Raw genomic sequence first — 15,256 nt, forward strand, 5'->3', positions numbered from 1 at the left:
CAGATTGCAAGTACATTCAAATCTCGGTTTTGCATGTTTTGGAGGATCATAATAAACTCCCCTGTGATCAGTTCCAGGGCTCTTGACAAATTTCTGAAAATATTTCCAAATATATCATCGGGTACAGAAAAGAATTTGATCCTCTCAGAAAATACCACATTAAGCAAATTTCTAGCATGCCTTTCAGGGCATTATAAAGTACTTCAATTGATCCTCAAGGTGAGGGAACTGACTCAGAAATACTGATTTATCCATGCATTACTCTTAGGGTTTTTTATATTTTTCTTTTAAATTGATGAGCAGTGAAGCACAGATTGTTGTTAATTGCTGTTGATTTTCAATTTTCTTCTTAGGCAAATTGATTAATGCTGAAGTAAATGTGCTAAGAGAAAAAAAGAGGCTTTTTCCTAATTTCTATATTGAATAAAAATAATGAACAAAAAGCAAACTCATTGATACTTTGAAAGATTCCTTTAATAATAGTCCCAAACCAAATAAATTATTGAACTACTTCTAAAAAGTGATGTTGTTGTAACAGTGAGTGGGTAGGGCTAATCTGTGCAAATGTTTTTGAGATACTGAGTTTTCCAGATGATGGGGGAAGCTGGATTTTCATATTTCTCTTTTTTTAATTATTTTTTTTAAGACTGCAGAGTATGGGAAGAATACAGTCATTAATAGTGAGAGCACCCTTGCAGATACCCAAGAGAGAGGTGAAGGGGAAACACAAAGTTGTAGGATGTAGAAGATGCAGATGATATACTTTAGTGAATGCATTATAACGGCCACATTAAATCAGGCCAAAACTGGGCTTACTCACTGTTCTACTTCTTAGAAGACAGTAAAACTGTCTGACTACTTCTGATTAATATCAGACTTGCAGGAAAAATAGATGACTGGCAAACAGAGGATGAGTTTATTCTAGTATACGTTACATCTTATTACCCATGGCTTAAATGCTTGCCACGGAGTCGATGTTCCTTGCATTTAGCAGCCTGTGGTTGTATTTCCTTCCATGAATGTGTTCAGTTGCTTTTGTAACTCCACAAAACCCCCTACCACTGCACGGACTTTTCAGTGGCAAAGTATGTGACAGATTAACTACAAATTTGGATGAAGAAATACCTCCTTCTGAGTTCTTGTTTGCTTTTTTAAATTGCCTGTTTAGTTTCCTGGGATGTTTGTTGGATCTTGTTTCGGTGTCCTCATTTCAAAAAACTATGGGGTTGGGTTTTTTTGGAAAATACTCAGTTCGGGAAGAGATGATGTGAGGCATAATGAGAAAGTACAAAGGAGAAATGAAAGAACGCTGCACTGATGAGTCAAGATTTGCACTTAGTCAGAGTCTCTGAACAAAAAAACCCTAGAAGACAGACTGCTAATCGAAGAGAGTCATTCTAAAGTATGAATATGAGTTCTAGAGCAAGGTGGGAAAGTGTCTCCTCAAAGGAGGAAAATACATTAGTTTCACTTGTGGCTCTTCTCTTCAATTTCAAGAAAGCAAACTGCAGGAGAATGTAGAAATAAGGCAGCATCTAGTATGCAGAAGAAGGGTGTTCTGTGGTCTGAAAGACAGGAGAGGGTGGGGTCATGCAGAAGGGGAGGAGGGGAAGGTCCTGATATTGAAAAGATGCACATTTATCCCTTGAACCAGTCTGTGAAGTTGACAGCGTTTTTTGTCAGATATCATTTAGTATAAATGGGACACAAAAAAAAAGTAAGACTGAGTGGAATAAGACAGAAGTGGTGAACACTTACAGACGGGAAAATACCGTATGAGAATCACTCTAATGACCTTTATGGTGGAAAGTGAAAGAATCTTGCAGTGTAAGATTAACTATTGTATGCAAAGGGTTTAGTATGCTTTTCTGCTATGAAGCCATGCAAGAAATATTGTGAGGGTGGTGAGCATGATACAAATTCAGTGGGTTTAACAGCATGAAATTCAAGGTCATATTCAAGGTCGTTCTTAAAACAGAGGGATCATCTTTTAGAAACTAAAGGAAGTTTTGGCTGTCTTAATAATTCGACTGATCCACCAATATGATGAAGCTTAGAAAAGCCAAAAGGGTAACTTGTTTAAATCTGTAAATCATACAGATTTACCTTGTGTGAAGACAGAGGAGACTGAAGACAGAGAGGCAGAGTAAAAAATAAAAAAAGATATCACTAAAATTTAAGAGTGTATTCAAATAAATAGGTCTTGAATAAAATTACTTAAGAAAATGAAGCAATTTTTCCTATCTGTGTATCAGTAAGATTCTGAAAAAAGTTTTCTGTGGGAGTCATTGTGCTGGAGGGAAAAATCTTCTTGTTTTCCTGATAAAATTTAGTGCATTCATGAAAAAGATGGTAGGACATGATGGCTTCAGTGACATGGACTGATCTCAATCCACTAGATTATTCATTGTACTCAAGACTGAAAGTACGCACATTGCATGATAATGCCCAGGGGAAAACGTTATACAAATCTTCCCTGCCAGACTGTCAAGAGTGCTTCCTAGTAACAGCTAATCATCCCTAACATCATGATAGAACAAACATTTCCAAATCCTTAAATGGGTGTACAAATTAAAAAAATAAAAATAACAATCTGTTAACCTAAGCAACATGAGTTTTTAAAGGATAAATGGTAGCAGACAGAAGTAGTAATTGATTTCCTTCCCCACATTCCCCCCACCCCATAGTAATTAAACATTTAGTGACTATAACATTGTCTCATCTGGAATTTGTCAACATATTTATGTCTTGAAAGTTTGTTCAAGTTAATAATTAATGTTAGATTTTGACCCAGTCTGATGAAGGCTTCTGCTAAAATATTGTCAACATGTTGATGAGATGCAGAAATTACCTAAAAATTGGGAATTGTGGTATGTACTACTGCAGATAAAGAAATAACACGCAAGGCCCTAGAGAGTCAATGCAAAATAGTGAAGTCACATTTATGTGTGAGACATGTAGAAAATGACTAATACAGGACAAAAACACCAAATGCAAACATTCATAGAAGGCGGCGGCTTGCAGAGCAGGCTGGATCACTGTAGTATCCTATACAGCCACCTATGTGCATGTTACCAAATGAGGGGCACAGAGTACTGTCCGTGGAGCACCACCAAGGCTGTGGCTGGGAGATGCCCCTGCCTGTTAGTGGCTGTTAACGTCAAAAACATTTTGACTGCATTCATAAGATAGTTTCACAAAGCACTAGATGAATTTAAGCTGAGAAAAAGGTAAAGTATTTAGCTGAAGCATATAGTAGTGAATGCTTTTAAGTGCACACTGGGAGGCCATAAGCAGTTTGGAGGGGTGTCCCTTCTGTTGTATTTTTTTAATGCATTAGAAGCCTTGTACAAAACATAAGTCAGAATCAAAACCTGATTATTAAAATCTTAAGTGTTTAGAAAAGTTGATTTATTTTTAATAATTTTTATTAAAACAGTTTTGATCAATCGCTGACTTAAATACATATAATTGTAGTGTTCTTCTAACGAGACTGACACGATATACTGAGCATACTCTAGCTATAATTTTGAGTGAAATTGTTTTGAGTAGGTTTTGGTTTATGCTCACGTAATTTATACTAGGGTCATTGAATTTAACTCCAGGAGACTATTGCGGCAGTAATTTTGACTGAAATGTGTTTTCTAAACGGCGTCTGGTTTTCAAACTACCTTGTTGCATAGCAGTGGTTTTAGCATGGGTGTGAACATAATTCTTGGCAGTGGTGAGTTTTGAACACGTGCAGTGAGCTGCATGTTTGCTTTGAGCTGTGTGATGATGGTGCTGCAAAGTGCTAGGGTGTGTATACATTTTAGCAGGACTGTGAAAGAATGTAGTACTGTTGTCTCATGGTAATGAATAAGGAAAGTTCTTAATTTCTTGGTAGGTTTGAAGTTCAGAATCAAAAAGCTGTGGGTGAAAGTATGCCTGACTGAAGAGTTACAATTAACATTGTACCTTGGGCAAGATAATTGGCAATTATAGACTGTGGAGATGAAAAATACCTTGCTGATCATCTGGTATGTCTCTGCCAGTTTGAAATTGTTCCTGCTAGTGTATTTCATTAGTATTTTCCTAGTCCAGTTTAAAATGTACCACTTGGTGAGATTTCAATCACATCTCTGAGGAAACAGTTCCCGCCCCCCCTCAAAAAAATCCCGCCACCCCCCACCCCCCCCCCCCGCCAGTAATCAGCATCATTTTCTCTGTTTAGTTTTGTCCTCTGAATCTGTCACACACTTTGTTCAGACTCTTTCCTGTGGCAGTCAATCATTGCTTACACAAACTAGCCATGTGTTTCCCTGTATCTCAGGTCCTAATTCTGCTCATGTTTTGCACCTCCATGAATGTTTTCTGGCTTTTCATGGTGTCCTTGGGAAGAGCCTGGCCTTTCTCAGCAGACAGCCCTCACTTCTGGAATCCTTCTTGCTTCCATGCAGCCGTGTGCTGACAAAGCCAGTCTTTGTGTCTGCTCGGGGAATGATGCAAAGCCCATCTGTTAGTCCAGCCTGGTAGGAAAAAAGCAGCCTTTAAGGATGGCTTGTGCATTGCTTTTTTGTTCAGTGTCCATATTTGACCAGTGAATCTCTAGAAGCAACCTCAGTGGTTGTTGTGGTTTAACCTCAGCTGGCAACTAAGTACCATACAGTTGCTCGCTGACGGCCCCCTCCCCAGTGGGATGGGGAGGAGAACTGGAAAAAAGTTAAAACCCATGGGTTGAGATGAGAACAGTTTAATAATTAAAATAAAATATAAAAATAATAGTGGTAGTAGTAATAATTGTAATGAAAAGAGAGAGACAAAAAAAGAGAGAAATAAAAAGAAAGACAAGTGATGCACAATATAATTGCTTACCACCCGCCAACCAATGCGCAGCCAGGTCCCAAGCTTTCTGCAACAGGTTTCTCACACAAATATATTTAAAAGAAAGCTCAGTCATGGCTTATTTTTAAACATACATGTGACACCTGTTCCTTCGCATCTTTCAGATCAGTAACTTCTATTCAGCTTTTCTTGTTGTTCCTGTAGAAAATTCAATTTACTTCCTAACTTCTGCTGGTATTAAATCATTACCAGATCTAACTTTACTTTTATGAATAGCTTTAGAATATTTCTTCCAACTGTAACGTCTTTTGTTCAAAAGATTCTCAATAAGTATTCTTATGTCACCCACACAGTTTTTCTGGCTTGCTTCTAGTCTGTTCTTGCCAGATGTTTTTTCCCAAGCTTTTGTGATAATGAAATGGAGCCACTGTACCCATGGTATTAATAAAAAACCAAAACCCAAAACAAAACAAAAACTTTGAAGTTAGGGGTTTTTTTTGCTAAGAAGTGCAATTTGTTTGACATTGCATTCATATTTTTCCCAGTTGTTTAAAACTTTTTGATGTATCTTCATTTAAGAACAGATTGCCTCCATAGTTTTGCAACACCTGAACTTCTAAAGTGGTAACATTTTTTCAATGCTTAAGTTGCAGGGTGGCATTTGGACCTTAAGAATTAACATGAAAATTGCTGATTTTTTAAATTTTGCTACAAACACACTGTCTTAAGCCCAGTTTATTCTACTGTACCCTGCTTTACCAGGTTAACGCCCTAAGTAGGCACAGATGCAATTTTATGCAAAATAGCTCAGTGCCAGAAGCAGTTAGAGTGAAAATTAGGTCTGGTAATTTCTTCCTCCACTACCCCCATCCCAGTTAGCTGCTACAAGTTCAGTAGATGCATGAAATCTTGTGGCAGGAGGGAATTGAATCTTCTGTGTCTTAGAAGACTTAACCATTTGGTGGAGACAATTGTCTTATTTTTATTAATGAGGTCTAGACAGATAGGTTCAGCGCAAAATATTTGAGGACCTTAATAATCCAACATCTACCACAATTGAATCTTTTCTTCCAATAAAGCAATTTATTGCAGAAAATATGCGTGTTGTGCAATTCTGTGACTGACTCAGCAGCAGGAAAATCCGGCTGTATTGTATAGAGCAGGAAAAAATGAAGAAGTCATTGCTGTGGGGTGGCAGAGTTCTCTCGTTGGTTTTGATTCTTCCTGAACCTGTTGAAAAAGCTGTGCAAACAGAGCTCCAGCCTGCTTCCCCCTCAGCATGCAGGCGTTTAGATTTGTCCTTCCACGATCTCTGCCTTTCTCCATGTACAGGCTAGACATCTGTAATTAAGTTTTGAATTCTGCTCCAAAGACTCACAAGTTTGGTATTTTAGCTTCCAACATTTGCCTGTCTGTAGGGGAGCTGGTTCCTATTTACTCCTCTTAGGTGGTTGGAGATAAAACTGTTTCTTACCTGCATGAATTTAAAATGGCGATTCTTTCTATAAAAAGATTGTCTTTTTAAGCAGTCTCAGTGTCAGGGCTCACTGTTTAGCACTCACATCCCTGTGGTGATATTTTAAATCTAAATAAACAGAGGATTTGTGAAAGAAATTAGTAAAGGGTTGCAGTTTGCTAAGTGATTTTGTGTTACTCTGATGATCAATAACATCATTTGTCTTGTAATATTGTATATTGAGTCTTTAGAGTGAGTCAAAAACATCAATGAAACTTAGCGTGTAGTCTGCTATTTCAGATTTATGGAGTCAGCCTTTAGTAAGGAATTTTATGTTGATGACTTTGTTACATATGTAGCATTTGGTGCCAGTTGGAAAAGAAAATGGTTGCAATTTGTTGTTAAAAGTATTGCTGGAGCATTTGTAATGCAGCAGCAAGGTCACTTTTACATCCCACTTAAAACCGAGATGGGTGCTACTCCAAACTAGGCTTTTGCTGTGCTCGTTGGGAGCTTTTAGGAGCCTCCTGGCATTCCTTCGCTGGCGATTTCTGAATGAGGCCAGCGGCAAGTATGTATTGCAGAAGTGATTCACTAGGTATGGTGCACTGGGATGTAAACTAGCAATTGTTATATAGCAGTTGACTCCATAATGCTTCTGCACTGTCTAAATAAGGACTTCATTGAATGAAGAATGTAGAAAAATGTGCTCTCAAACTCATGAATATTTGAAGAAAATAAACACCTAACAAGTTTGAGTTTGTTCCTAATTCAGTGATACATTCCAGTGATTCATGAATGGGCTTTTGAGCCATTTACTTTATATTGACAGCATTCAAGAAAACTGAACTCAATGCTAACAATTTGTAAATCACGTGCTACTCTTTAATGTAATTTATAGATCTGAATTAAGTAAATGGAATTTGTCTTTGTGAATAAGAGTAGACCAGTATTCCTTAACCATACTCCAAAGACTTTGCAGAATGATGGCATCCAAACTACTGTTGCCTTATGCCACTTAAAAGATAGTTAAGCACAGGCTGTTAGGAAAATTGCCTCATTCTTGGTGACCATAATCTTTTCTGTTCTCTATAGGTAGGTGTCTTTTATATATATATATGTGTGTGTGTGTGTGTGTGTGTATATATATATATATATGTATATATATATATATATGTGTGTGTGTGTGTGTGTGTGTATATATATATATATATGTATATATATATATATATGTGTGTGTGTGTGTGTGTGTGTATATATATATATATATCCACTTAAGGGAAAACTAATAATGATTCCTGTCTCCTGCAAGCACTGTCACAAATTTGAAGACCCAAGTTCACTGTCAGCAAAAGAGTAGGGTTATTACTGAGTTAGATTTTTTGTTGTTGTTGTTATTAATGCTGGAACAAACTTGCCGTTGCTTTTTATAGTAATGTGCTTCCTTGAAAGTTTAAAGTGACAGTCTCTCTCCTGATACATTTATTCTTCAGAAATTCCTTACTATGCTGTTATCATTACACAGAGGTAGGTCATGGTTGGCTGGTTTCTCTTTAAAAGTAGAGCTGTGGTCAGATACCAGTTCTTCATAGAGTGTAACTTCGTTGCCTTGAATTGTCGCTGGCATCTATAGCAAAGGCCAGGGAAAATTTTTCTTATTTTCTGCTTTTGCATCTTTCTTTCCTCTGGGAGCTGGGAGGAGGTAGGGAGACAGTGGAATTGCCATGGCTTTTTTTCCTAACTGAGGCAGAACAGACGGGCTGTGCTCAACAGTGACATCCCATGACTGCACATTAGTGATACCACAGTCATCATCTGAAGGAACAAAGATAGTGAAAAATACTCTGGTACATTGCTATTTTGGTAAAATAATCTGTGCCTCTGTCAAGATGCTGTATGTGTGTTTATAGGCTAATTTGTCTCCTTTCAGTCCTTGCTCTTCTAAAGCACACAATCTTCCAGCCTTTCCTTTCCAACCTTCAAATTCTTTTTTTGTCTGGAGTAGAGTGATACATCCATCTGTTCAAAATATGGTATGAGCTGGCACAGTAATATCCAGCTTCTGAGTGTGAAAGTTCAAGAGGAGGTCGTCAGGTGTAAAGGAAAGTAAATCAAAGTCTCTCCTGGTTGGCAGGAAGAGATTTGGAAAATGTTCAGCTCATGCCTATTATTTCTGTTTCCTGCATCACCTTTCTCTGTACTGGGTTTGCGTGACAAGGTTTTAGTAGTGGGGCGGCCGCTGTGTGCAGGTGCCCACAGCCCCCCTGCCCGCGAGGAGCCTCCCTGACCGGAAAGGCAGAGGCAGCAGGGGAGGGACCAGCCGCAGCCCCATCCCCATCCCCTTGCACCCCTCGAGGCAGGGAGATACACTGGGGCTGAGGCTGAGCCTGGGAAGAAGCAAAGGGTTGGAGGGAAGGTGTTTTTAAGATTTGCATTTTATTTCTCATTACCCTACTCTGATTTGATTGGTAATAAATTAATTTTCCCCCGAGTTGAGTCTGTTTTGCGCATGACAGTAATTGCTGAGTGATCTCCCTGCCCTTCACTCAACCCACGAGCCTTTCATCGTATTTTCTCTCCCCTGTCTAGTTGAGGAGTAGTAGAGTGGCTTTGGTGAGCACCAGGCATCCAGCCAGGGTCAACCCACTACAGTCTCTCCAATTAGAACTCCAGGATAACTCGATATGAGGGATGCAGGGTTTAGCCTATGCCTGTCACTTCCCGTGCTGAAAATGTAATGGTGAAAATGTATATGTATGTTCCCGGGTTTGCTAGCTGCGGAACTATATGAAAAACAGTGAACAAGTGTGAGTGGCTTCCAAAAGAATTATGGGAATGATGCCAAATGGGAAAAAAAATATAAAGATTGGGCACTGCTATTCACCTTGGCAAAAATTACTAACATTATTCATGTCTGTTGTTTGTAGATCACCTCTCTTGTGACTCTCCAGCTGTTATCCATGGTTGGTCATAATGACCAGCTTGATGGACCACAATATAAATGTACTGTATCTCTGGACTTCATCAGAGCTATTGCCCGGTGAGTCTGTTAGAGATCGTTTACTGTTCTATGTGCTGACTTGAAAAACACTTCACACCCAGTATTTGCTCAATGTATAGCTCTCTGCAGACCACAGTAGAAATCTATTAATGTTTTCGAAGAATTAGTGAATGAATCACATTATTTATGAGAAGTGTTGAACTTGAGGTAAGTATAGTGCAATCCTGTTTGAAAAAAATTGTTGCAGTGGCAGTATGTGTTACAGTAACATACTGTCTTTGTGCTTAATAAAGGTCAAGGACTTCATGTGAAAATACCACTCAAAAATGTCAGTCCATTTCATTACCAAAAGGCACATTATGGTGTTTGAATCTGAAATGTTGTACGTATGATACAAAACCTACATAGGTTATAAGAATTCTTCCACATAGTCTGTCTTGTGTGATCTGTAGTTAATACAAACTAATTCAGTAAATGAATGTGCGTGGCTCATCTGCTCCGTTCATTCAGAACTTTCAGTTTTGGAGTCTGAGAACAGTTCCAGGTCTATCAAGAGAGATTGTGATAAATTACAGGCAGAAATGCATGCAATGCATAGGCAACAATCAAACCTATATCTCATTTTTATGAAATGCCAACAGCATTACCTCACACCTGTTGCTGCAGCCAGCTTATTAGCAGGTCTTGGATAAGGAAGCTATAGCTAGAACAGAGCCCAGAAATGACATGTGGCGAAAAGGAGGAGAAACATTCTCAAGGCCAACTCCTCTCTGTAATGTGGGACTTCAGAGGAACCTGTGGTGTGGACTGTATCCCATAACATCAGTGCCCATGTTGCTGTCCTGAGCTGTTAAATGTCCGATAGCCTTGTCAGTAAACCCCACAGACATGCTAATTTCAGTTTGCAGTTGGACGGGCCATAGAATGAAAATTCATCTGGTTCAGGCCTGCATGACTTCATTGTGTCAATTTGCTGTTCCCAGCAATAAAGTCACTTGTGAATGATGCCCTGAAAAAGCTCCCACTGGTACCATGTACAGCAGACCATCTGCTCAGCAACATGGATCATTGTGTATACAAACATCCCTAAATTCTTGTTCTGCTCTAACTCCTACGGTGAATAGAGAGATGAGTTCATAAACTCTGTACTGACTATGAGGGGCCTTGGATTAAGATACTTGAAATGATGGCCCTCTCCTTGCAACTTTAACATCCTTAGAAGTTTCATTGATTCCATTAAAGTTGCCAGAAGATAGATATAGCCAGAAAACGGGACCAAAACTTGTGCTATACAGCTCACATTTACTGGAGAAAGTGGTTGTTGGAGATGCTACCACTTTAAACCTCAGTGCACCGTATAGTGCTGTGGCTGGCTTTCCTTTAGGTCAGGTGTGTGTGTGTATATGTGTATCTCTCTCTCTCTCTCTCCTGACTGACTTTCCCTACATTTTATAAGGAAGAAAGCAGTTCTTTAGTTCTTTCCCCCCCCCCCCCCCCCCCCCTCCAAGTAGTTTGGAAGTGTTTATATGCTGCCTAGGTAGGGCCATTCAAGTGACCTGACAGATTGTAAAGTTGGCCTGTTCTACTTTTCTCCTGTTTCCCACTTTTTTTTTCTTTCTTGATTTGTTCCTTTGTTACACTTCTTTTGTTAAGTATCTTTCCAGCCCACAGTCTTTGTGAAATCTTCAAGGAGGACAATCCATAAAGATACAAGGTTTCATGAACCCATGATAAATGGGCTTCCCCCTTGTCTTGATGGGGCTAGCTACAGGGCAAAGGCGTTATCTTCTGTGCTTTAAGAAATTTCATTTTCCAGCTGTGCTATAGTCTTGCCAGCTGCCTGTAGCTTTTAACGACTCAGGGGTGAGATTACATTTATTGCAGAGGAATAACTACTTTGCCATTTCAACCAAAATACACGTCAAGTAAGCAGTCCCGTCCCCTGATTCTTTTTTCTTTATTACTGTAATAGTACTAAAATAAGTTTGTTAGTCAATAAAATCTTCAGATACCTCAGCCTTGTTACCATCACAGCCTTGCTACTGTAGCGTATTTCCTAATGGAAGGCTGAAAAGTGCAAAGAGCAAGACAGAAAATGCATGCTTCCTCCCCTCCCCACCACCATTCAAGCTGTTCAGATTGTCATTTCATTTTCTGTATGTTGTAAGCAAAAGTGAAGTATGGATTATAAACAAAACCAAGACAAAAGCCACCTGGTTTTGGAAAAAAGTGAAACACTTTTGTCTCTTCCCGGTGGCTTTTAGTGTGATAACAACTGGCCATGTACATTCTGTCTGTTCAGTACCACAGAACCTCATGTCTGCCTCTATTCTGTTGCATACATTCAGTCTTCGCAGACAGATTCCCATGCTTTTTACCATCTAGTATTTACACATTTTAAATTTCTGTTTTGAGAATTTCAGCCCTAAGTTCATAAGTTTTCTGTAGCTGAAGTAGGGATCTCTTAATGTTTATTGAACGTAAAGGAACTTTTCATATAGTCTCTAATGAACCCAGTTGTTATGACAGGACAATTGTGCTTCATTTAGTTGATAAGGTCAACATTTGTTAGAGTGTGTGATTTTGTTTCTGTGGTAACTAAAGTACTTTCTTGAGTGACACAATGTCATGTGAGTCTTAACAGTGGCAGTTAATTTCTTTAAATTTGTCTCTGAATTACAAGTAGACTCAAACACAGTATTTCTTGTTATATATCTTGGGGTTTTCTGAACTTTTTCTTTGCCCAATACGATGTTTTATAGAAACTTTTTGAAAAGTGGGTTACAGGATGGCGTGTGAACAGAGAATATTAAATGATTGCAGTCTAACAAATAAGACGTTCAGCCAGTTAATCTCACTTAGCATTGTGAGCGGTTATTTTTGCATCATTGAATACTTAAAAAACTTTTAATTTTATACTTGTCATTACATGCAGTAATTTGCATTATTTATTCAAACAGTAAACCCCAAAGTCTGAGTGTTAGATTGTATAGCAGAATGAGTTTAGAGACAAAAAAATAATTATATGTTTTATTCTACTGTTGTTTCATTCTGCCTGTCATTAAAGTACAAAAGTATACATTAAAATCTTCTGTCCCATTGAGTGCCATTTTTGGATTTTTCAAATTTAGCTGTGAACATGGGTCAACTAGTGTCAAAACTGAAAGAACATAGACTGCAAATGAGTACAGATGAAGGAGTAGTACATGGTAAAACAGGTGGTTTGAAAGATGAACAAAACATTCAATAGCATAAAAAGATTGCTGCTTTGCATCACCAACTCAAGTATTGTATTTACCATATGAAAATGTAATCTTACTAACTTTGATACATCTTTACTGCCTAATGATCAAAGTAAGAATCTTCCGGTTTTTTACTAGAAAGCTGCTTTATTTCTTTTTCAGAATCCTACAGACTTTAAGTAATCAGAAGATAGGTATTGTAAATAATATTAGAAGTTAAAAATTCATTCATCCTTGATTGCATTTCTTTTTGGGATATTGCTTAATTTTGATTATGCAGAATGTCCCACGTGTGCGTCTCCAAACAGGTTAAAGTCTTAGCACTGCTAAGATGATTGCTCTAATATACTGTGTTTTTGTTTATAGGACCGTGAACTTCGACATAATAAAGTACTTGTACGATTTCTTGTGAAAACAAGCTTCACAGCCATATGGACACTGTGACAATGACTAAGGCAAGCTGTGTTCATCTCTCTACTTAGCTGGCCAGAAAGAAGAGTATTTTGGCTCTTTTGGATTTGTCCAAACAGGTGCTATCCCAGCATGGAACCTGATGAAAATACTCTGATTGGTCTGGGTGGATCTGAGCAGAGGACTATTTACCAGGGACCCTGGAGTATTTGGAAGCAATGTGTTAATTATAAACAGCAGGGTTTGAGCACAATCTGTTCTACTCTTAATGATGTTATCTTAACACTGAAATTGCCTGAAACCCATTTACTTAGGACTGCATTTTGCTCTATGAACTCTCCCCAGTGCTTTGAACATGGCAGCAGCCCTTGTTTGTATGCCCAGTCTTTTCACTTCCTCTCCGCAGGAATCTTTGCGATTGCCTGCCAAAGCAGCTTTTCCTGAGGCCACCATTTTAGAAGAGTGGAGTAGCAAAATACAATAAGCATAAGAACATACTTAAAATCAAGCTGGTATAAATTCTTCTTTCTCTAAAGTCATTTGTAGGCAGACTGCTACACTGTTATATGGAGATCATGATGATAGGAAACTCCCAACTAATCACCATACTGTCTTTTTTTCAGACCATTCATAAATGTTGACTATGAATCTATTTTTACAGAGCTTTGTTTTAGAAAGTCATTGATTCTGAAAGTTTTATCCTGATGTCAAACTTGAAAGTTTTTATTTTAGTTTAAACATTTTATAGTCCTGCACTCATCCAGTTCTATTAAGTGTTAATTGTAATGCCGTTTGGAATGAATATAGTTTAAGATACACACTGTGTAATGGGCTTTGTAACGGGATGTGTCCTGTAGAGGAGGAGGACACAGCTGCCTTTCCATCAGAAAGGGACAAATGCAACAGGTGACAGAGTATTCCTGTAGCAGTTCCCCGGAAGAAGTGGAATAGTGACTAATCAGTGTGGTGTTAGAACATAAAACTTTGGAAATACATGATGGCATACACTACAGTCATATGTGTCTCCAGTTTACCAGTAGAGGATTCCCAACTGCCACTGCCTTTATGGGTATTAAAATCCCCTGGTCCAGTTTGGGATTATTGTCATCATGGATCTGAAGATGAAAACTCCAGGTCCCCCAGCCTGTTACTCAGATGTTTTACTCCTGAATGCTAGCCGTTGACTGTTTGACCGTACAAGGCCACGGCATGTCTTATGTTGACCATTACACTTTTTCCAAGGAAAAATCATTCTTTCCCCTCCCTGCTCTGATACTGGAGGTTGTCAAATACCCTGAATATCTGTAACTTTTTCTTTTTTTCTCTTCTTTTGCTCCAATTGTGGGTGTGTAGCCAGGCTACTGGATTCAGACCCAGATGAATGAGTTCCAGGTGAATCTAAGTGACAAAAGCATCTTTCTGGCCGAGCTGCCGATTCCCCCCTCAGGAGAGTGTGAAAGGGCAGCGATGAGTCATCTCCGCGATCCCTTTTCCTTCCTACCGCTGAGCTGCATCAAACCCTGCACCTGTCCATGAGGTGGCAACGTTTGTCACACTTACTGAACTGCTTGGATGCAAATACATAATATTTCAAAATGCTTACTACCTGCTTTTGTTTTTACTAATAGATATGTACATAAGGTGAACTTTGGGCTAAACTTTACAGCACCTTCCCCTTTTGGATTTAGTGCTGGGCTGAGCTCAGCTTTTGTGAATCTCCTGGGGCTGAAAGTTGAAGGAGGAAGGTTTGAGGTGTTCGTACCTAAACTAGTCCATGTAAAGCAACGGCAACACATCGTGGGTTTTTGTGATATCTGATCTGGATTAGAGTTAGATATGTGAAACATGATGGGACTGATAGTCATTTATTAATTGCTACAACTCTTGAATCACAGAATTTCGAAAACTCTGCAGCCAACCTTATTTACAGGTTTGAGCGAAGTGGGGCAGGGCAGTACTGCTGGGGAGGGACAGTGCCAGCTGGTGAAGTTCCTGCTTAGTCGTAGTCAAGGTGGCTGAAAGCCTTGGCACCTACTGAGCAGAAGTAAGCAGCTCTTCTTGGGGAAGCTTTACTGTCAACAAGTTGTGGATATCACACTTCCACCCAACCTGCATGAAAATATGTTCATGTTCCAGATGCACGCATGAAGAGAATAGGAGAGCACAGAACTCTGCCTTGCGGGTAGCCCTGTGTGACGATGTGCATGCTGGTGGTTGGCCCCGGCCGGTGTCCCGGCGCCCCCCAGCCGCCCTGTCCGTGCCCCCCAGGCGGGCAGGGGAGCCACCCCCAGCCAGGCCCGCGGGGGTCCGGGCAGGGAGATC

The 15,256-nt window shown here is 39.3% G+C and overlaps 1 protein-coding gene across 5 annotated transcripts in view; it reads left to right on the forward strand.

Moving 5' to 3' along the window:
* The window catches only part of ORC5 (origin recognition complex subunit 5), a 76,445-nt gene extending 61,909 nt beyond the window's left edge, over nt 1-14,536 (forward strand). For 3 of the 5 annotated variants that reach the window (XM_037389548.1, XM_037389549.1, XM_037389550.1), the window contains exons 14-16: nt 9,208-9,320; nt 12,890-12,978; nt 14,288-14,536. In XM_037389548.1, coding sequence (XP_037245445.1) covers nt 9,208-9,320; nt 12,890-12,935 — 159 coding nt within the window. In that variant the 3' untranslated portion in view covers nt 12,936-12,978; nt 14,288-14,536. The other 2 variants (XM_037389551.1, XM_037389552.1) reach the window with 2 other exon arrangements.
* The last annotated feature ends 720 nt before the right edge of the window (nt 14,537-15,256 follow it).

This window comes from Falco rusticolus, chromosome 5 (assembly GCF_015220075.1).
Source record: "Falco rusticolus isolate bFalRus1 chromosome 5, bFalRus1.pri, whole genome shotgun sequence".
In the NCBI taxonomy this organism is placed as follows: Eukaryota; Metazoa; Chordata; class Aves; order Falconiformes; family Falconidae; genus Falco; species Falco rusticolus.